Source organism: Clinocottus analis, unplaced genomic scaffold (assembly GCF_023055335.1).
Source record: "Clinocottus analis isolate CAN_PGR_092001 unplaced genomic scaffold, fCliAna1.0.p SCAF_11, whole genome shotgun sequence".
In the NCBI taxonomy this organism is placed as follows: Eukaryota; Metazoa; Chordata; class Actinopteri; order Perciformes; family Cottidae; genus Clinocottus; species Clinocottus analis.
Genome location: NW_027175832.1, coordinates 9534337 through 9556615, shown reverse-complemented (window position 1 = coordinate 9556615; position 22279 = coordinate 9534337). Strand labels below are relative to the sequence as shown.

The 22279-nt window shown below is 42.9% G+C and overlaps 2 protein-coding genes across 11 annotated transcripts in view; one reads left to right on the top strand and one right to left on the bottom strand.

Annotated features, from left to right (window-relative positions):
- astn1 (astrotactin 1) overlaps positions 1-10828 on the top strand; it is a 356366-nt gene extending 345538 nt beyond the window's left edge. For all 10 annotated transcript variants that reach the window (XM_068600596.1, XM_068600673.1, XM_068600641.1 and 7 more), the window contains one exon: positions 8201-10828. In XM_068600596.1, the coding sequence (XP_068456697.1) occupies positions 8201-8438 (238 nt within the window). In that variant the 3' untranslated portion in view covers positions 8439-10828. The remainder of the gene's footprint in view (positions 1-8200) is intronic.
- A 350-nt stretch (positions 10829-11178) lies between these two features.
- The window catches only part of pappa2 (pappalysin 2), a 65667-nt gene continuing 54566 nt past the window's right edge, over positions 11179-22279 (bottom strand). Inside the window, exons 25-27 of the mRNA XM_068571600.1 lie at positions 21798-21869; positions 15420-15518; positions 11179-12403 (exon numbers count right to left, since the gene is read on the bottom strand). Coding sequence (XP_068427701.1) covers positions 12290-12403; positions 15420-15518; positions 21798-21869 — 285 coding nt within the window. The 3' untranslated portion in view covers positions 11179-12289. The remainder of the gene's footprint in view (positions 12404-15419; positions 15519-21797; positions 21870-22279) is intronic.

The following is a 22279-nucleotide window of genomic DNA, read 5'->3' as shown; positions in this document are numbered from 1 at the left end:
CAATGAGCTCCATTGTTGTCCAAGAACTACTGAAAACACATGACTGAAACACACTGTTTCACTGGGTGACACATTCCTTCACTGCAACAAACACGAAAACAAGAACTACCAAGAAGGAAGCAGGACAGCAAGGAGCTTCAAAACTCTGGCTCCTCAATAGTGAAGCCAATGCGGAAGTGCTTTTACCCTGCATTCTTTTTGATGTCCATCAGGGGGCGACTCCTCTGATTGCAAAAATAAGTCTGATCGTATGACCCTACAAAGGCATTTGAATACCTTTTTAAAGCGCGACACAAATAAAATGTATTATTATGATTATTATTTTTGACTTCTTACTTGACCTCAGTAATAAACATAAATTTATGTCTCAATCTCTAATTTGAAGTCTTGTAATACAGCATGAAATTATGGCCCATTTAGAATAATAGACCATAAAGTCCTAAATACTGAACTCAAGGTTTCAAAAAAGCGGTCCACAACCCAACGGGTGACGTTGACAACGTCCACCTCTTATGTGCAGCCGACAGCTTGATTGTGGTATGAGTGTTGCTGTCCTACTAAAGCCATCCATTCCAAAAACTCACAATTCCTAACACACCCAGCAGTGGCTCAGACAGACAAGCCTCCATGGGGTCGACCCATTCGAAGCTCGGCGGCGTCCGGCTCCCAGCTCCTTAAGCGCCGCCTTTGATTGGAGTCGGTCTGTCTCGATATGAGTTTCTGTTTCCTGTTTTATTTTGTAGTCTTGTGTCCTCTGTGTTTCTGCACTTCCTGCCCTTGTGATTGTCTGTTTGCCTTGTTCCTGGTTGTGTATTCCCTTCACCTGTGCTGCCCTCATTGTTTCCACCTGTGTCTCGTTACCTCCCTCTTGTATTTAAACCCTGTTTGGAGAGAGGGCAAGCTCAATTCGTGGCATGGGCACCTCAGAGAGGCATGTCCGGTTCCCACCGCAGATGCCCCTAATGACGTGGAGGCATGTCCGGTTCCCACCGCGGATGCCCCTAATGACGTGGAGGCATGTCCGGTTCCCACCGCGGATGCTCCTAATGACGTGGAGGCATGTCCGGTTCCCACCTCAGATATCGAGGCATAACCCCGTCATCTGCGGTTCATGTCACGAGGTCTGAGAGCAGTTGCCAGTAATTACGTATGGTTCCTTCCGGTTCACTTCTGGTTTCCAACTCAGACGCCACAAAGTACGTAGGCAGTTGCCACTAATTCTACGAGATGCCACGGCTTTTGCCACTAATTTTTAAGTCGTGTCACCTGCACCTCGTAGAGCGCTGGTGTCAGACCCGTTTTCAGTGTGTCACGGTCTTTGCGTGGGCAAAAAAGAAGGGTCGCACAGACCCCCGCTGCGTGCTCGCCGGTCTGTGTGACGACGTGAGGGTATGCGGACCTAGAACCATGTTGGTCTGTGTGGCTCATATGGTAAAGTGGTTTCCCTGTAAATTAAAAGGTAGCAGATTCGATACCTGTCCTCTACACGTTAGGTTTCCATTTTAAAATGCATATATTTTGCTGCGTTTACAATAAGCGTCCTCACTACGTCGGACTTTTAGAGCACCGCAAACGGACTGACGCGCCTTACCAGCGGCAGGAGTGGAGTATGGAGTCGTGATCCACTTCCTGAAAGTATATTTACTTTGCTCAGTTTGCAGCAGTTGAGGAATCGCTCATCTGCAGGTTAATACTGGTCATCAGATGTTGTGTGTTTGTTCTGGAAGAGTCTTTCAACATTTAATGTTATGTTGTTTGCTAACTTCTCGCCACATATCAGCAGACCGGTCAGCCGGGTGACAGTGAAAAGAAATTAATACAACCACGTAGAATTAAACGCTCTACTTTTCTCCGTGACTTTTTTTTTCATTACGGGGGTGACTGTAAGCTGTTGTAATGGGTATTTGGGCGGCGATCTGGGAAGCAGTGTTGGAGTGTAAGTTTCTGAGACTTTTTCTGAAGGGGGAAAACAAAAAGAGAGGTTCAGAGTAATGTTTCGAGTGAAAAGAAAAAGACGTAAATAAAGTAGTTGCCGGCTTGGCTGAACTAACGAAGCATCGGGTTGTTATTTTATTATCACACAGTATAGGCGCAACCCCCGGGTCCGGTCTTCTCTCAGTCGGGTTGTCAGCTGCAGCTGACGCTGACGTGAAATCAAACGAGCGGAAAGAGCCACGGGACACAACATCCGGTTTTCAAAGTAGTGACTGATATGGATGTGTTCGGAACATTTCTGACCACATTCAAACATCTTAACTGTACTGGTCGTATAGAAATGTTTTAATATGTCAAACACAAGTGTACAATAGTTCTTAATTTAGCAATTGTCTTGTTGTGTTGACATACTTTTCTTTACTGTTTTCTTTACATTTAATGAACTACAAACACATGTATTCACTGTCATTGAATGTATATGATTTTTTTAAAACTGAAAACATAATGCAATATAGCCAGGACAGCCTTACAAAGCCGCGATGCTTTGTGTTGCGTTTCTACGCATTGCTTTGCATCGCATCGAGACCTGTATGATGTTTTGTTGTTCGCTAACTTCTATTATGATGTTTTGTTGTTTGTTGTTTGCCAACTCACTATTTTGTTAACTACCACATTAATATTTTGGCAAACAGTATAGGTCATGCCGTGGAGCTTTAATGAGATACAATTAAATGAATAATATTGCCATTTACTTGTCGGCCTCAGTCCTCATTCTTTTATTTTACTTTAGTTACAGAAGCTTTCATGAAAGAGTTAAACCAGACGAGCTCTTCAGCCTGACTCATGTTTATGATTATCATCTTTTTAATGAACTATTTTGTTACTTTACAATAAAACACTTTCAAGTTGTGTTTCATAAACTGTTGTCTGCATATTTGTATGATCAGATATCTGCATATAAACCATAACGACATGAATATATATGAGACACACATATGAGCCACATCGTTAGCGAGATAACGTATTTAATTCTGCAGGTTTGAAACAGAACAGAACAGAATCAGTTTAGTAGATTTGTACGATATGAAAAATCCCTTGGTTTCACTTTCATATTCCTTCAATAATTTCTATTCCAACCTCGTTAATAAAGTAATACATAAACCGGGTTGTTTAAATCATCTGCATGACGCAACACTGTAAGAACACAGATGAAGTATTTAAGATGCTTAATTGTGGTGGAGATGGACTACAACGTTGTAGTTTGAATGAATGAAAAGTACTTTATTAATCTCCAAGGAGAAATTTTTCACCGCTGCAGACAGACTGACGTCACTAACATCGCCCGCCGTCGCATCAGAACTACGTCGTTAGTGAAAGTGGAGTCGGATTCTCTAAACACCGCGGTTGTCTTTTCCTAACTCCTCATGAATTCTCCTTCCCATCTTTCCTTGACCCCGTGACGTTTCCGCGGAGGTCAAGGAAAAGTGCTGAGGGCTAGACGTTAGGAGGTGAATATTTGACTATTGGACTGCAGCCCGTGTGTCCGGTGTGGCACTCTGAGGTTCATGCTCTCACTTTTACAGGTGAAACTGATTAACTGCTCCCCTTGACTCTCTGTTTCCCTCTCCGCCAGCGGGTTGCCCCGCCCCTCAGCGAAAGGTTGTTTCATTTAGATTAACAGCAAACCCCCCACTTTACTGAGAAAGGGAGTTGATGTTCATAAAGGCACCTCAGAACTGGAGAAGACGACGAGAGAAGAGCATGCGAGGTCAGGGAAGGACGCGTCGTGTTTTGTTTGAGTCTCCTACGCTTGGCGGTTCGGCAGGAGAAGAAGACTCTTAAGACCCGTATCCTGTTTTATCGTTACCCGGAGAGCGGAGAAGTTAGCGGCCGCTAACCCCGTTTCCCCCGATGACATGAATGATAAAAAAAATATGTTTTTAGCATAAAAAGCCCGAGCACTGATATCTTATTGATCACCTGATGTTTACTTGTATTTCAAAGTTTGTGATAAACTGATCGCACAGACGACCTCTGCTTTGTGTTGTGGAGGACTGTCTGTATTTATTTGTTGTGGTTTCCTGACGCCTCTCTACCTGCTCGTGCCAAAAGTCTCAAAGTGAAACCAAAGGCTTGAAACCATAAACACGGCAGTCGGGGTGCCTTTACACACGCACGGAATAGATCAAACGGAAACCCGCTCAAAGAAAAACAACTCTGTGGCGCTACTAGAGGTCAGACACTCCACTGGGACCCTTCACATAATTACTACGACAGCTAAGTCTGCCCAGAGGCTAGACGGCCCTCATCCCCTTCAGCAGCCCCTCGTAAAGTCCCCTTTGTTTGTGGCTTTCTCTGAGATCACCATTTCTTTGGCCTCTTGAGAAGGAATACACCTCACCTACCCAAACAATCTGTGGTACCGCAGTAAACAACCGAGCAGACAGGCTCCCCTCCATCACACACACACACACACTGTAGATGTACAGTTTCAGCTTCCCAAATCAGATCTGTGTTTTCAAGAAGGGAATTCCTCAGTTTCCCCATCACAAACAACCTGGGCCGAATCAGATATCCAGAAATCCAGATAACAAGAAACTGTCTGGCCCCGACTCAATATAAACTGCTATCAGCCGAGTAAGCAATATCTGCAGAACAACACAGGAACAAATGTGGCTTTGTCTTTGTTGTGGCGGAGGATATTCCGCTCGGCTGTTTTTAGAAACGTATCGGATCTCACTGACGAGACGCTTGGCATCCCGCGGAGGACGTTTCTGTCGCCTCTTTATTCATGCAGCATCGCGTGACGTTTTAACTGGAGCCATAAACTGGCTGCGAGGCCGTCTCTCCGAGGCTTGACCCTGTCATCGCCGAGGGGGTTACCCATCATTTCAGGCGCGTCGCTTTGGCTGTTGATTCATAAAGTCAAAGATGTTTTGGCTGGGCCCCGGCCCCTGACATGGTCCGCGGTTACACTCGGTGCCCTTTGATGAACTGAAAAGTATGTGATCTGTTTTTACATGACAGTGTCTCTAATCAGAGGAGCGCTTTGTAATAATAAGTATTGTTATGGTTGAAATTTCTCTCAGGAAATCATAATCATCATCAGAGCAGGCTGTTTACTTTGCTCTTATTTTCCGTGACTTGAGAAATGTGGCTGCTTTAACCCAAAACGACAATCCTTTCCAAAACCTAACTAACCTAACTGTATGCATGTTATACAGTGTGCACCTTGCCATGCTAATGTCGGCCTTAAAGTGTGCGCATGTATATAGTATATCGTTTATTGCCTAACTACACGTGCATAGTCAAAACCACACAAAGGTTTAGGGGTAGTCTTAAAGGGCTGGCGTTGTATCTCAGAGACCATGTTTCCACTTCTTTATGCACACGAAGGGATTTAAATGGTGACAAACGTTGCTGTTTGGAACCTGTGAAACATTCCTCTGCTCTCCAAAAATAAAAGGATGAAAACCCAACAAAGCACTTTAAAAAAAGAAGAAGCAAATAAAGCGCCCCGATTTCCCTTCCAAACCACCAAAATCTGTGGCAAAAGATCGGGAACATAAAGAGGTTTCAGAAAAATGATATGAATGAGTGCGGACAGGCTGCCGGAGCAGACTGACATCATCGCCGCTGTTATTCCCGTCAGTCCTTCTGCAAATGCAAATGCAAAAGGGGGAACCCGTCCCGCTGAGCTTCCATATGTACGCATACGATTCAAAACACACTCCCCATTCCAAAAACAACCCCACAACATATGCAAAGTATTTTGCAAGGAGGATGTTGCTTCTCCTGTTTCCCTGCTTGTAAAGCGGTTTTCCAAAAATAACGCAGGGGAGGGACATTTAAAATGAATTGTGGCTCATTATGGCACGCAGCAATAACATTAACACAAAGCAAAGGAAATGTGGTGATGTGCTGCGTGTTTACAGAACAGTGGCCTCGGTACGAGACAGGAGATGAAGCCACGGACCACACGCTGCCTGTATTGTTACAACGTGCCGTCGGTGCCAACTTTAAGTTAGGAAACACCAAAGATTTGCAGCTCGTCATCCAAATGAAATGTAGAGAAAGACTTGTGGGTCATCATTTGAATGGATGTTTGACAAGAGGAGATTTGTTCGCCAAAGAGACCAGAGTTCCAAGTAACATTTGAATTTAAATAAAAGAAAAAACATTTTCTTACTTACTGCTGATGGTTGGTTTTAGGATCAAGATTTGGATCCGGAGAGTGGACCATGTGCCACGTATTGGAAGAGAAAAGTGTGCTTTTCTCTCCACCAGACTAACCCCTTTCAGCACCATCATGGAGCAGACCTGAAAAAAACCTCTTCAGTATCCTCGAGAATGTAAAGCAGTTTGAAATAAAAAACAATGCTTACTCTACTTTACTGTTATTATTTGTAGTTGTTATAGACGGAGTAAAAATACCATTTAAATGTTGGAAGTCAATTCATATTTGTTTATTTTTATAGGCTGAAAAACAAGTAATGCTAAAAGACACGGGATACTCAGGATGGATTCATAGATAAGAGTAAACTTCTGTTTCTTGTTGTTTTATATTTAGTTTTTTACAGCATTTTATCATCAATAACAGCCACATTCGCTTTTTGTCAACTACATCAGCAGTGTACTTCAATACAGAACAGAAGTAAAAGTATCTGGTTTCTTTCATCTCGTCTTAAGGTTCATCTAGTAGCTCTTCTGGAGCTTTCGATCCATTAAGTGATTCTCATCAGCTGATGAAAATGCAGACGATCAAATTCCACTTTTTTATTTGCATTTTAAGGACTAAGACCTTCTGGTAATTGTTGACGTTCGATAAAACAGTAGAGAAAACAATCCCACCACATGATGCATTGAGCAGCTTTTCTCCAGCTCTAGGTCATATAACAGGATCTCCATCAGCGTCTGTTGATGGAGGTCAAGAACATAGAACCAAAGCAGGATTTTTTTTATCTTTCCCATCATCAGTCACATTGAGATGTGTCCCCCTGCCATCTTCCCTGTTGTCTTCATCCCCACCTCCCCATCGTTACTTGCATGCCAATTGTCATGATCATAATCATCATCACATCCACCTCATGACTACCAAATGAGTGCCAACTGATGATTAGCAGAACATTGTATTGTTTGTGAATTCACCATGTGTGGTTTGCTCTCGCCGGCCTATTTTGCACTCCAAACCGATTTAAATTGATGCGTTCGGGAGGAAAACCAAACAGCTGCAGGGCGGCGTGCTCTGAGAAGCAATCTGCTGAAAGTGGTCGGCATGTGAGAAGGAAATCTAGAGAATTAGAGCGACGGAGACGTAAAAACACTCCGCTCTTTGTTCATCAGTACGGGCCTTTAATTCCCTCTACATGGCGCGTACCGAATGTGCAGCCTGGGCGCTCCGATGTGTCATCAGTTCATCAGCGTAATGCGTCGAGGCTCTGGTGACTCCAGAGCGTCCAGCAGACTTGTGGCTTGGCAGGACGGGGACGCCGTGCTGTTTTGGCTGAGGGATAGGGAGAAAGTGTGTGTGGAATGAATGAAATCTTCTCCCGCTGCCATTTTCTGACTGCACACAAACACTTGACAGGGTTTCACCGCAAAGGCCAAACGGGCTGCATCGGGCTTAATGATTATTTATTGCACTCGGTGTCCCAATGTGTTTATGTGAACTCGGCGCATCGTGTTACTAATGGAGGTGATATTTCAGCTGACCTGGTTTGGCCGAAGGAGAAGTTCATGCATTTCATAGCCCCCCCCCCCCCCCTGCTGCCTCGCGGTACTGCTGCCGTCCATTAACTAAGACTGATATACAGAATATAGGACAGACCTCAAATCTAGCACGGTGGAATTCAGAAGCTATCAAGCTAATGGACAGCTGGCTAGATACCTCGCTAGCTAATTCCACATTAAAGCATGGTGGAATTAGCCAGTGGTCTGTTAGTTAGCTAGCTCGCCATTTGTGTCATAGTTTATTGCGACACTGCTTACAGAAAATGAGCCCGCGGGCCATGTGACTCGGGTGCTTGTTCTGAATTGAAGCTGGGCTTAATTTGCGCTTGTGCTTGAAGACATATTTTGGCACAACCACATGATAATCTCTGATATGGCATCAAACAATATCAAATGTTCGACGCGTGTGTTGTCCTTTTTTCTTTTCATGTTGCATTTGAATGAAAATTGCTCGTTCTCTTATACTTATGACAAGCTAAGGCCACAATGGATAACAGACACCCCCTTTAAATATGGCTCCTCTTTGTTCCAACAGGAAGGCCGGCCTCATCCTCTCCCAGCTGGATGAACTGTCCCCGTGGTGTAAGGGTCTTCTTCAGGAGCAGAAGATCGGCCTGCGCAGAATGTCCCTCAAGTTCCTGTCCTGCCGCTACACCGACACCAAGGCCTTCGGGCTGAACTGGTCGCACATGGGCCAGGACGTACACAAGGCCTGCGACGAGCAGACGCTCACCGTCATGTATAACGACTACGGCGAGCCCAAGGAGCTGTGAATTTATTAGAAGGTTTCAGTTCGGTGGTGCGCGGGAACACGGGAGATCTGTCGAACCCAACAAAGCAACAAATAAAATGCAGCTTTCTCATTTGTTTCCACAAGCTAATTGCATTAATAGTGTCAACCGCAAATTACTTGAAATGACAATCGCTCTATTTAGCGTCACCACATTTATGGCAAACACATTCAAAAGTTTAATCAAAGCTTCAAGGGAGGAGATGAGTCTGATAATCATCTAACAAGTGGCTTTGTGGATGCTGAAGTCCATTCCTGCCTTGCAATGATGAGTCGAAAGCAACGCAAACTTGACTCATTCAGCAGCTGCTTCACAATAAACGTCTGCCTTCATTTTCTGATGCTAAAAAATTACATGTTTTATTTGTTATACAGCTTAAGTAAAGCTATATTATCATCACAGGGTTGTCGGTTCTATCCCCATGCCGCTCCTGTCCACATGTCCCCGTTTCCCTGGGGCGAGACACCGAACCCCAGAACCTTTCATGGCAGCTCACTCCCATTGTTGTGTAGATGTGTCAGCTAAATACAGCCATTTACTGTGAAGCAGCTGTGTGCACAATATACAACATGTTTACTTGGACACCAAGCCTGCCCTTTTTTCTGGATTAAATGAATGCTTTTAAGTTTTAACTTGCCGTTTGGTGTAAAATTTTGCGAGGCAGGAATGGACGGACCCAAGAGCACGGGCAGACACAACGGATCAGAATTCATTTCGTAGACCGTGCCGAGGGTTTTTATGACTCAAGAATGGCCGGAAAAATATCCATCTCGCATTCTGTGTTGACCTTGAATGCAATTATCTTAGAAAAACACATAACTAAACATGCATTTTATTTCACTGTATTTCTTTGTTAAACTCAACAATCTTTCTTTTAAAGCAGATATTTCCGTTTTTTTACCCTTTGTTGCCAAAAAAGTATCCAGGAGTTTCTGGATCTTGGAGAGATTAAAAAAGGTCACTATGGCTTCAGTTTCACTTGTACGTTTCGACCATCGGTTTATATTTAGCTTCTAATGCTCTTCATCCGCATTTCTTAGGAATAGCGGTACACGCGTCATGTATCTCAGCTGTGATGTGGCTGCTGTGTTGTGTGGACTCGCTTCTACAGTTTTTAAGCTGTTACTTTTTTTTTAGCATATTTTGAAATAACGGCAGCCTCGGAAACTGGTACTTCCAAACCTGGAAAATGTCACGTAATAATAAACCTTGTACATAGCATTGTCATAATGTTTTAGTGATATATCCTGCTGAATGTAGTATTGAATGTTTGCATTTTCAAGAGCTGTATTAAAGGAGTTTTACTGGATAACAGGCATCACAGAGGAAGTACACAGACATTTTCAATGAAACCTGCCAAACCATTTGACAGTATTTCCTTCTATCGTTCCAAATCCAACCGATGAGCGCTCTTCAAAGTGTTAATTCTGTATTGAAACTGCGAATTAACAGCTTCTTAAAGGGTACCCGTTGCCATTTTTTTTCACGCTTGACTCTATTTTCCCATGTTTTGGTGGTGGAAATGTTTCTTTTCCAAGTTAATACAAAAATTCCAGTTTCTTTACAGTCTCGTCAAGACTAAAGCCACCTCAAACTTCTGCACGTGTCAGTCGTAGTTTGTGATCTCAAGCTAATTTCTTGGTGGCAGTTTTGAAGATTCATTCACAACGAGCAAGAGTTTTTAAAGTTTTATCGCAATATTCCGTCCAGAACCCAAAAATTTGGTCTAGACACAAAAAAACGTCTGAAAATGGGGTTCGAGTTGAAAAGTACCTTTTAATGTTTTCAACTGCTTCTCTGTGTATTAAAACTTCATGCAATAATGTCTTTGAACGGATTTGTCTGACATTTCCATTAATACTGTGCTTTTACCCAGTCTATTTTAACTTTTGCTCGACCTGTTATTATTATTATTATTATTATTGATGTTGGAGATTGATGTCGAAGAAATGCAAATTGTATATTAGCTGTTGGTTTTTAACAAATATCATATGTGAATACTAAAATTAACACTTGTAGATTTTTTTGTGTATAGGCAGCAGAGTATTTCATGAACACGTCCCACAAGCGCAGTACAGTGTTTCTTTTCTGTATAGAAATGTACAACAGGCGATATTTTACATTTCCTCGTGTTTAGAAGACACAATATTGTCTTGTTCTATCCGTTGTGTAGCGTAGTCTAGCATATGGATTCATGATTACAGTTGTGGTGTGAGGAGGGTTTTTACACAGTAACGGCAGCGTTAAACGCAACAAGGTAATGTGAACCAGCCATCTACTATCTGCATGATAATATTTTGTCTGTGGCTATCATAAATTTAACTTTTTTTCACTTTGATCTTTGCTACTTTAAAGGACAATAAAGAATATGTTATGAAAAGTGGCTGTATCGCTGTTCTGTAACTGTCAGGTGTTGGGAGCGATCTCTTCGAATTTGTTTTGCGACATAGTTGCCGAAAAATGCAACACATGGCATCTTTAGAATTTGTTTTAAATCTAAAGCTGAGCGAGTTTTTATCACTGCAGATATATCACTGAGATGCAAATATCAAATATCGGTGTGATTGTATGAAACAGTTTATTTTTTTCAATTATTTGATCTAAACAAAAGGCATCAGGCCAAACTGTGTGCGTCTGTGTGTGTGCATGTCAGACAAATTTCACAGTAGCATTTTAATATAGAAGTACATGCAGAGAAACCAAACAAAATACAAGTCCTTTGTTAATGAATCAGTCAATCAAGACTTTATAAGGTCGATATAAAGTTGCAATTTATTTTCATATAGAGTATAAAGTACTGTAAAATATGTTGATTACACTTCTTTTTTTTCTTGTTTTCTTGAGAGATACAACATGTGGTACTTCTTAGTTTCTGGTTAACGATAACCAGAAGCTGACATACAGACATGCATCAGGAGACAAGTTTCAAGTCTGTGTTTTTTTAAACTTCATTTTTGGTTTATCTCGACGTTTAACACTCATTTTCTGACTCCGACAATTTCATTTGTGTCTTTGTTCCAGTGGAAATCCATACTAATTCTGACAGTACATTTGACCGATTCTTCCCGTTTCGACGAGGAAGTTATAGTTTGCAATTTACAAAAAATGTTAACGTGAATGCCGTGAACATACAGAAAAATACGTGTTTGGGAAGATTGTGGTATAAATAGAGTGTTGCCTACTACTGTGATCTGTTAAGAGATGTTAGGTGAGCCAAATATATTAGTCTCTACATGTTAGTCTTTACAGGTATGGATCCTTTTATATTCTTAAAGGATCTGATGATGGAAATATTTGTTTTTGGTCCGTAATGAGATGGTAGAGATTATGTTTTTTTGGTTGATTTTGGTTTTTCAGTGTTCAGGCGACTTGTCTCCTTTGCTCACTAGACTTAGATTTGACAAGTCCTCATTTGGTTTTCAACAGCCATCAGACGAGACTTTTCCGGTGGTACTTTGGAATACTTCCATGGAATGCTAAAGTTTCTGCTCGATGAACACCGGTAGTCGCAGTAGCCCTTATTGGAAGGTCTGTACAGTTCTGTTCATCCCTACGTGTTGGTGTTTCCTCTCCTTTTAAAAACAGAATCTTCTACACAGGTGAAAGAAAAGGATACGTTCACCTGTGGAATCCGGTGACTCAGGTGTGGTGCCATTAAACAGCAAGATCGCTTAGGATAAAACAAAATGACTGTGTGAAGTCTGACTTCAATGGCGTTTTTCTACGCATTGCAAATGCGAAAAATGTAATATTTTTGTTGTTTGTGTGTTGTGGTGTGTAGTCTGTGGTTTGACTCTGTTTAACACAAGTTCAGCCTCTTTCATGCCTCCATCCTATTGCATTCCTCCTCCTTCTCCAGAGTCCTTGGCTCTGCTCTTATTCTCCTCGGCGTCCGGATCACGGCAAGTGCACTCGTCCTGGTTGCAGTCCGCCCCAAACTGAATGACCTGTCAGCAAACAAGCACAACATTCAGTCAGTTTCCCTGTAAAAGATGTCTGGAGGGATCCAATCAAACCGTCTGCATATAAATATATATTATTTATATGTATGGCCTACTCTAGTGCGAGTAGGTGGAAGAAAAGCCTCATAGAGAAGGATGGATAGCAGCGGGGTGAGAGGAAATATTACATCAGGGCTTTCAGTGAGAGCAGCGTCACTGGTTCAGGAGTTCTTCCCCACAGAGCTGTAACGTTTCAACTGTACCAAAGGAAAAAAAAAAGACAAAGAGAATTACATTTGCTCGAAACTGACCCCGGCGGCTGGCGGACGCCGTCCACAGTGTTTTGCGCTGAAAGGTAAAGCGCCGCTTAGTAACCCGAGCGTCGGTCTTAGTGGACTTGTTGTGTTTCCTCAAAGTTTCAAAGAGAACTCCAACAGCCCCCCGGAGGCCGATAAAGCGCATGATGTCAAATGGTTCAACCTGGCCTCTGAGTGGCGAGAAAACCTTGAGGGTCTTCTGGGAGGGGGGTGGGGGGGGAGAGCGGCGGAGGTGAGCGGATGAACACATGTTAAGAATCAACAACGGGCGGCTGCCAGCTCTCCTCTAGGAAGCGAGCCATCACCACAGGTTGCAAAATAAACTCTGGTGCCCCGCGAAGCAGTCTGTTGCAAGAAATGTAAACATTCACTCCCGGAGGGAAGGAACGAGAAGGGCGATCGGGGCAGAGGAAAAAGAGAGGGAGGGAAGCGAGAGAGACAAATAAAGACACGACTGCGAGGCGAGGCAGCGGCTGATCGGGATCGCTTTTGCTGAGAGAGAGAGAGAGATGGAGAGAGAGAGAGAGAGAGGGAGAGAGAGAGGGATTTTGCCTCACCTACAGGAACCAAAGCAAAGTCTTTGGCTGCAGTCGTCGCCTCCCTGCTGTTTGCTGCACATTCATGAGCGCATTTCATGCAACGAGAAACCCTCTCAAAGTGTGGAGTCCAGGCCTCGCCATCGATCAAAACAAAGATCCACGTAAAAGCTTCAAACAAGCACGTCCTCTTTGTTTTTCCTTTTGTTCGCTCGTTGTTGCTTTAGTACCTTGGGCCGTCTGTTGGACTCGCACACAGACTTCAACAAATTCACAGACTGAACAAATCAAAACGGGAGCGTGTGTTTCCATAGATGGAGTGGCAGCCCCCATCTTCTCCTCTGGAGTCTCGGCCCTGTTAGCCACAAGCCAAACCCACCTGAATCCTCTCTCACTTTTCCCTTATCATCCCCAATACCACCTGCGCTCCATAAAAAGGCCCCAGCTGGGCCCCGAAAGACGCAAATAGATATGAATATTGATTCAAGTATTTAAAGGAGATCTATGGCCATGTTACTTGCAGAATAAGGTTAATACGTACTAAAACTGAAGCAAACTTTTTTTTATTGTAAAGTACGTGTTGCCGGTCAACCTGTCAAGCCCAACACACGCCTGCGCCAGACGAGCCTCATGGGAAACGGAGTTCAGTTTACGGCGTCACTCTGCAGGAAGCCGCCTCTCTACGGCGGTTAACTTGACTCTCTCGCCAAGTGAACAGTGGCCGACTAGACCACAGACTGACACCTCTCGCTGCACCCGCCCCTATACCCCCTACCTCCCTGTGAAAGAGCAGTTAGTGGCATTGTGGCAGTTCATTTATTCTGATGGCAGCTACAGACTCCCTGAACTCTCTTCTCATCTACGGAGGAGCTGCGAGTGAGTCATGGCGTGCCGCGCACATAAAGGAGACAGCCGAGGAACTGGCCAACTGTAGGCGGTAGGAATTAATAGGCAAGGCCCTCCGTGAATGAGTGTCGTGAATATGTGGCTGTACAGTAGCCAAATAGGGTATAGCGAAAGGGGGAGCGGGGAGGGGGGTACTTCCCAAGTGTCCACATGGGAGAGAAGTTCTCGTGAAAGCACAGAAAAACAGGGAGGAAAAAGAAGAAAAAAGAGGTGTTTATGTAGAAGCAGTTGAGGGGAATGAGTGGCCTGGTTTCCACCGCGAGCCCGACCCCGGGGCTTGCTCATTATTATTCATACCATTCCTCTCAGCCACCCAACATACACAGAAATCACTGAGAGCAATTAATGTAATGTGATGCATTTGCATTTGTGGCGAGCCCGAGCGATCCGCCGCCAAGGGAGCGTGTGCGAGGACGGATGAACACGGAGATACGCGAGGTATCTGTCAAACTGATTCACTTGTTTAGGTTTGTTTGTTCTTTCCATTTGATAAAGCAGTGGCACAGCGGGCCGATTTCACCAACACAAACAATTCTCATCACCACTTGAGATGCTTTGAATGAGTAACACGATGCGGTGGGCTGATACTGTTTCAGTGCATTAGGAGAACAGCCCATCAGGTATATTAAGTGTGTTCTAGTGTCAGATGGAATTTGACTGGATGGAGTGGGCGGATTCAAACGTCTGGATCCTGGCAAGGGTTCTGACGTCCTGAACCCCCGACCCGGTCCCTCTGCAACGGAGCGCTTAACGCGAGAAGGCGTCCGGCAGCAGCGGTGGTGAAAAGCAGCCTATTTACCATTTGAGTGGAAAAGCTGGAGAGCTCAAGTCTCCTCTGTTGTTTTAAGTAAAGATGAGACAGACTAAATAGGAGCAGTCGTTAACAGAAGAGAGGGGAAAGTAGCAGGGATTTGTGTTTGCTTGCTTAGTGGAAGTCTCCTGCGTGGCGGCGCGACGCCGCTGCCAAGAGAGACAGCTTTCTACTACAGTAAACAGGAAGAATCTGGCTTTGAGTCCAGCTCCCGGCCTCTAAGCTCCATCTCCATTGCAAGATGCGGGAGCTGGAGCCAGCCGTGCGGCGCTCGGACACCTTTTAAACAAAAGCAGACGGAAACTGTGAAGTTGTTTCCTACCTGACAAAATGTGTCGCTATTTTTTGAAACAAAAACAGATGCGAAGGAAGTGACGAAAACCCAACGTTTCTCTTCCTGCCGTAAATGCGGCGGGCGTGAAGCGTTGCGCTGGGAATGTCCGTTTGTATACCTTTCTGGTGGAGAGTGTCGATGGGCAGCAGTCCCCTCCATCATACTGGCAGTAGGCCCGGTTGTTGATGGTGTCGCACCAGCCGTCCCCTCCAAAAGGCTGAAGACAAGTGACAAACAAAGAACAGTGTTATTGGTCCCCCTGTTATAATCATTCCCATGGAGGGCCAAGAAGGCCAAAAAAGAAGAAAACAGACTCAAACCTCTTCCCAGAAAAAGATTTGTCAAACACATTGATGTTGTTTGAAGCAAATGTCCATGAAACTGGTCTAAATAAACACTCATGCAGCATAATCCAAGTTATTCATTTGCCCTGACAAAGCTTACACAGCAGCCAATTAGCGAGGGCAACTTCTGTCTAATGAACTATATGAAGATAGGCCTTTGACTCAGTTCACGAGCAGGCCGATGATTCATTTAGCAAAGGCCCTCACAGGACACATTAACTCAGCCTTTGCTGCAGACGTGAGGCCGAAGCACCCCGGGGTGAACGAGTTCAGGGCTTTGGTTGCATTCTGGAGGCTAAATGGTTGTCCGATAAATCGACGATGGGTTCAGAGATTGGTGTTGGCCGAACTTCGTGAACAATGCAGAAACAACTGAAAGCTAGAGTATGAAGGGTATATGGGGCTGCCAATAATGTATTTGTGGCGACGTATGCTATGTTAATCACTTGGATGGTGGCGTAGCATTTGTTTAAAGTCCGAGTGTCCCTTTTACCCCAGGTGATCGAAACATCAGATGGAGCGCCCTGGTAAATGACTCGAGACCTACTTGCACAGCAGAATTGGCCTTCACTTCAGGAGGCTTTTCGAAGACATGGAGGGAAAACTGTTTCTTTTGGCACTTCGGGATAAACAATCAGACAAAGATGCATTCAGTGTAATTAAGCAAAGAGAGGTTTACTTTTCCGTGTCATTGAGCTGACCTTTTATTTAAACAAGGTCCGATAGACGGACAGGTATGCTTCACCTTACTTAGAATACCTCTAACTGTTTTTTAAAGTATACTTTGGCCAATGTGGGAGTCCTTCTGGAGAAACTCTGCAGTGGCACGCAAATGTGTGGAATTTAAGTTACATAGGATCTCAAACACGTCATGATGAAAACCTTTTTCTTAATGTTTTCGGCAAAACCTTGAGGGCTTCCCTGAAGTGCCAGCAGAATGAAAATAAGTGCTGAGTGCCAAAGATACTTTTGGCTTTCTCCGACGTTCTGATGGAGTCTTTTCAAAGACTTGGGGCTCGACCTAACCTGCAGAGAGCCGACCTGGGAGAGAGAGCAGCTGCTGAGAAGATTTCAAAGAACTCCCTACTCGACGAATCCCCATGCCTTTCCTAGCTAAACTGCCATGGCATTAATAAATCTATTTAATCGTTCCGTTTCTGAGTGAATACTTTACCAGCGATTGCACCAGATGCCTCACCCAAATCACCACAGGTGTGTAAATCTTTGAATTACCTTCATGGTCTCGGAGAGTCGTGCAAAATGCGGACTGCTGTCAGTTGTCTTTGCATCTCTCATATTTCCAGAATTCAGCTTTGTTGTGGGGTTTGATCTCCAGTTCCCATACACATCTTTTCCTTGATGACTATTAAAATTAGCAGACACACCGCTTTGCCCACTTGAGGTTAATTATTATGTACATTCCCTTCCAGGAGGCATATATCTTATTCTCAACAGAAATACACTGACCCGTGAAGAATACCGAACCAGCCAGAGTTGGCTGCGTACTTTATTCCCCTAATGGGCAATTAAAAGGTCAACTGGTTTGTGTATTACCATGATACAGTAACTCCCTTTTAAATCAGCGTAAAAGAGAGCAGCAGCAGCCAACAACACCTCGCTCACATCAATATTCCACCTTTTGGCATTGGCTGGTTCTCGGGGATCATGTGCTGTCATCAGCACCAGGAAAGCTCTTTATCAGAACATTATAAAACACAGATATGTCAAGCAGCAATATATTCTTCTTTTTTTCCTTCCTACCAAGTAACTCAATCAATCTTTTAAGAGCAGACATTCTATCATCTCAATTTCCTTCACGCTGTTCGGCCCTTTTGCCCCGAACCTTCTGAAAACAGTTTGGAGGAGTGAGAGGTTTGGCCTTTTTTTCTTCTGACTCGAGAGTGTTTTGTCTTTTGATAGTTCAGGGAGTTCAAGGGAGGTCTGGGTGTGTGTGTCTGTGTGTGTTGACGGTAGTTATAGTTTGGGTCTGGGGAATTGTCGGACACATCCACCGTAATGTGCTTGGCATTATGTGATATAGGCCATAGTAAATAGTAAATCATTAGCTATTTGATTCTGCTCAGAATGAAAGGTTTTGTGTCACTAAGTGGAAGCAGGATAATACTGTTATTAACGTTAACACGTGTGCCGTAAAAAAAAAACAGTTTATGCAGTCATGAACATTAAAACATCTATTTTCATGTTTCTGAACCATGAATGTGTCATAGACTATTAGAACCATGGTAATCGGTGAAATATGCGTTTTATTTTATGTAGATTATTTTGTAATGTATGGCTGAAGCATTTGACTGAAGACAGAGTCTCAGGACAAGCTCTGGGGAGCACAGTTTTGAGCAAATAGCCTTCTGGTTGTAAAAACCAGATTATTGAATGGTTGTACTTCCTTTCAGTTTTGGTCAGACTTTGGATCGAACCGTTTGGTGCACAGCAAGAAGTTGCAATGTTGGCTTCCATCCCATTGCAATCTTTTCTGCCAATATGCGCTTCTTGTACTTCTATATTAAAACGTGACACCAGGTCACCTAAACCCCCTTTTTATGGAATCACCACCTCTACCACATTTTCCAAGAATTTGGCTGACCGTATGTCCTTGTCTCATCCTCCCAGTGGAATGCATGCAGCCAGCTGGGTGCAGAGTCAGGTCTGTTATAACCATGGATATGAGTAATTGCTAACCAATGTGGTGAGAACATGGGTTGATGGTACTGGACTACCAGTTAGCCCCATATAACTTGGTTTTCAGGGGCAACTCAGAGTGGAGTTGGCACATTGTCCCAGTGGTTACGTTCTGAGTAACTCACAAGGGAGATATATAAGACAATTCCAACTGGAAGATTTAAGCGAGGCCCCAGGTTAGATCCAGAACAATATTTCCAGAACGGGCCTTGAACACAGCGGGACTGGAAGATATGGCTCGGGCAATGTACCTTTGGCTTGGCCACTATAAATTGGAGTTACTGAGACTGGATTGGATGGTGAGCTTTGGAGGAATTCACTCAATGGTTAATCATTGTAAAATAAAACATGTGCTGTCCAAAAACTTTATAGCTAGAGAGGCAAGCTACATCTTAGTATAAATCTGAAATTTCCATTGTATATTGGGGCACAATCAGTCACATATTTCCATCTAAGTTGATCAAGAATCCGTTCTTAGATGGCAAGCTTTGTATTCAGAAAGCCAAGAAGGCTTCTCCCGAATGATTGTTCTGTGGAGAGGCTTGTATTTTCTACTCTATTTGGACCACTTACTGTAAATGTAACATATAAATCTAATCATTCTGCTATCCAACAATTGTCTGTTGTCTGAACAAACAATATCTACTCTTCTGGCAGCCCTTAGTCCACAGAGACTCATTTGATTAGTTTGCTTTGGTTGGGATTGTCTTCAATTAAACAAGTATGTGTTTCAGAAGAAACAGAGCCATGTATAGAAAAGCACAGTAGTCTTGGAGGTTTTCAGGTGTTGTTTCAGGTGTTGATAGATTGTTCAGTTCACTGTTGGTCCATTTAGTTTTCAGCTAATTTCAATCCTGATCTCCCATCTAAAGCAAACAGCAAACCTTCAGCCTGTTTGAGCCAGTGTCCGAGCTTCAATCAGCCATGTTTATTGGTGTTTATCTGTTCTCATGTAGAACTATTGGGATACAAACACAACTATCCCTCATAATAAATGTGGAACTCATTGTTACTTTTTTCAAACTGGGAAACTACTCCACAGTGTTTCCTGATGTGATCAAGGGGATTAACACAGCGTCCACCAACCAAATGGTTTCAATAGTTTGTCCTCTTTGCCAAAATGCCTCATATTAAGTGATGCATGAGTCGATGCGTTTAATTGGCTGCCCGTTATATACCCTTATCAAATTATTTCTCCTTATTGGTCCAGCGAACATATTAATCACGCGGAGAACATTCTGAGAAAGACACTTTTGGTCTTTCACAATATCTCTTTATCAGGTCTTAAAGTAGAACAGGACAGTCTCAGATAGGGGGTTGTATGGGGGCCTCTGTGCTAATGAGGTGCCTGAGTTGACTTTTACACTTAGGAGAAAGAATGGAAAGAGAGGCAGAGTAAGAGAACGATTGGGAGCAATGGCATCTGGATGAGATCTGGCATGGTGCACTATGCAGCACATGTGGTCTGGTATAATTTACAGTGTTGTCATGCAGGAGCGGGTCAGAAGCAACTGTTTTGCCGAGAAACATTCACGGGAAGGTGGAAGGGGAAAATGTAGTGCTGGCAGGTATAAGGAATATTTTAATACCGTGAGACATCAACAGTTTATGTGTTCCATCAGTAGTTCCAGTAGTTCTGAACCCAACGGATGGATGCCAAATAAAGAATATCTGGGTTTTTGATTTTAAAATGCTTTACCGTGCTATGCTATAATATTACGAAGTAGCAATGGACTTTTAATTGCAACTAACTTTTAATTAACTGATTTATGATACAAACAACAGCACATGAAAATGTGATGACTTTGCACAATCCCAAAAGTCGCAAGTTGTGCAATACGTGGTGTTACGATGAGGTGGCTTTTGAAGCACTGTCTCCTGTCCAATCTCTTTTGAAGTAGTATGATGGCCGAGCATTGACAACACGTCAACAACAGAAGAACCTTCTCCAAAACAAGTTGCCAGTATGGGGAGATGCAGCTTATACAGGTGATGACGACAGGATGTAGTTATGTCACAAATACTACTTATTTGCAATTAGTTGCAATATGAAACCAAAACTAACCTGATCAAATGCATACAATGTAACAAAAATGAGAACCTTAACAGATTTGTAACAAATCATCTATATATACCATAAATATCCTTAGCAAATTATCTGGGTGGAAATAGGACCGTTTTTTTAGGTGTTGGATGGACCATATACTGAACTATATTGTTGATTTATTGGGGCTCTCAAAAACAGGGCAAAAATTAAATGTGGATATCTATTGGTGCGTTGCTCGTTTGATCAACAAGAAAAAAAATCAGTTATTTTTATTTTAAATCAGTTACCAGCAAACAGTACTTTTGTTTTGTCTAATATTGACTTATTGTGACTTTTCGTTTGACTGTCTCAGTCAAACATATAAAACTAAACAATTCAACTCTACTATTAAAAGTATCCAGCGATTGTTTCCAATACAAGTATAATTAAATTTCCTTGAAAATACATGTAGTTTCACAAGAAATTGGGTGCTGTTACCTTGTCAGGAAAACAGGAAACTTTATCCGGCTCCTTTTGTAAAACAATTAGAGTTCCAGCGCAAAGTGTTTGAACAAAGGCAAAATATGTAAACTTCTCGTCTCAGCCTGAATGATTCATCTGAATGAAACATAATGCTGTGATTCATATATTTTCTTTTATCAGATAAACCATTAGGTTTGGAAGCTCTGTAACAACATTTGGCAAAGGAAGGTTCCCCTTCAAAAAAGAAAAAGAAAAGAAGGTTCTTTGGACATATTCGAAAGGGATTCTTGTAAAACGTGTGAGAATATAAATTTGTCACCAAGAAATGTAAAGCACATTGCACACTGACTCTGGTATCTTGAGGAACGATGATAGCAAGGACACAGCATGTTTTGCTTCATGTTTGATATTATTGGAGAAGTCTGGCTAAGAAACTAAATTGAATGTGCTGATGCCCAGAAATGGTGTAATTGTTTTAAGGATTAAGTACTCCTTAATAAATAACTGAGATCTCCCTGACCTCGAAGGCTTTGAAAGCAAGCACACATGAGGACATAGCAGACATGGTACGTAAGAACCAAATTATACTTTCACCTGCAGTAATGTTTGGGTAAACAGCACCGGTTGGTTAAGCAACCGCAACCAAACAACATATTCCCAAAGCCCCCTTGGTGCTCAGATATGGCCCATTTCCACCAGGCAGTCCAGTTCAGATCCGTTTCTAAGCCTCAGCTCGTCGCACTAAAAACATCACAATACATCTTAACTCAGGTACTCTAAGCTGCAGCAAATACATAGTCCGTTGCCAGATACAGTATCAGTCAAGACTAAAATAGCCATTCACTCATTTTACAATTCCAAAGGCATTTGTTGAGACATCTGGATGGAAAGTATTCGCATGTACTTCTGTATCTGGTGTACGGCTGCTCGGCTGTCTGACTTTTACCTCACATGACTGGATGCAATGGATGTGTTGAGGGTCGGGGTACCACTTCATCATCCCTGTGCAGACTATGCTCTGGAAAACAAAGCGTGCAAGAAGAACAATTGAGCAATGCAGTCTTAGGACATGGATAACCATTGTGTTTGTCATGGAAATAATATCACACTCAGTCCCTCAGGCTCTCAAGTGGTGTTCAGAAAGAATCATTGAAGAAATTTATGAAGTACCCACAGTTGGACAATGATGGCAACCAACTAATGGAGTGAGTTTTACAAGGGAAGATTAACAGGAGACAGAAAACATACATGTTCCCTCTTATTCTGGTGCATGAACTGACAGTATGACTTGTTTTTGTATACTTTTTAAGTCATACATTATTTGAGTTGGATCTTTTGGTGAGATTGTTTTGCCACGTTAAAAAAAATATTCTCAAACTCAACTTTTAACACAACAATGCCTACAGAACAGCTTCTAACGGGCCTTGC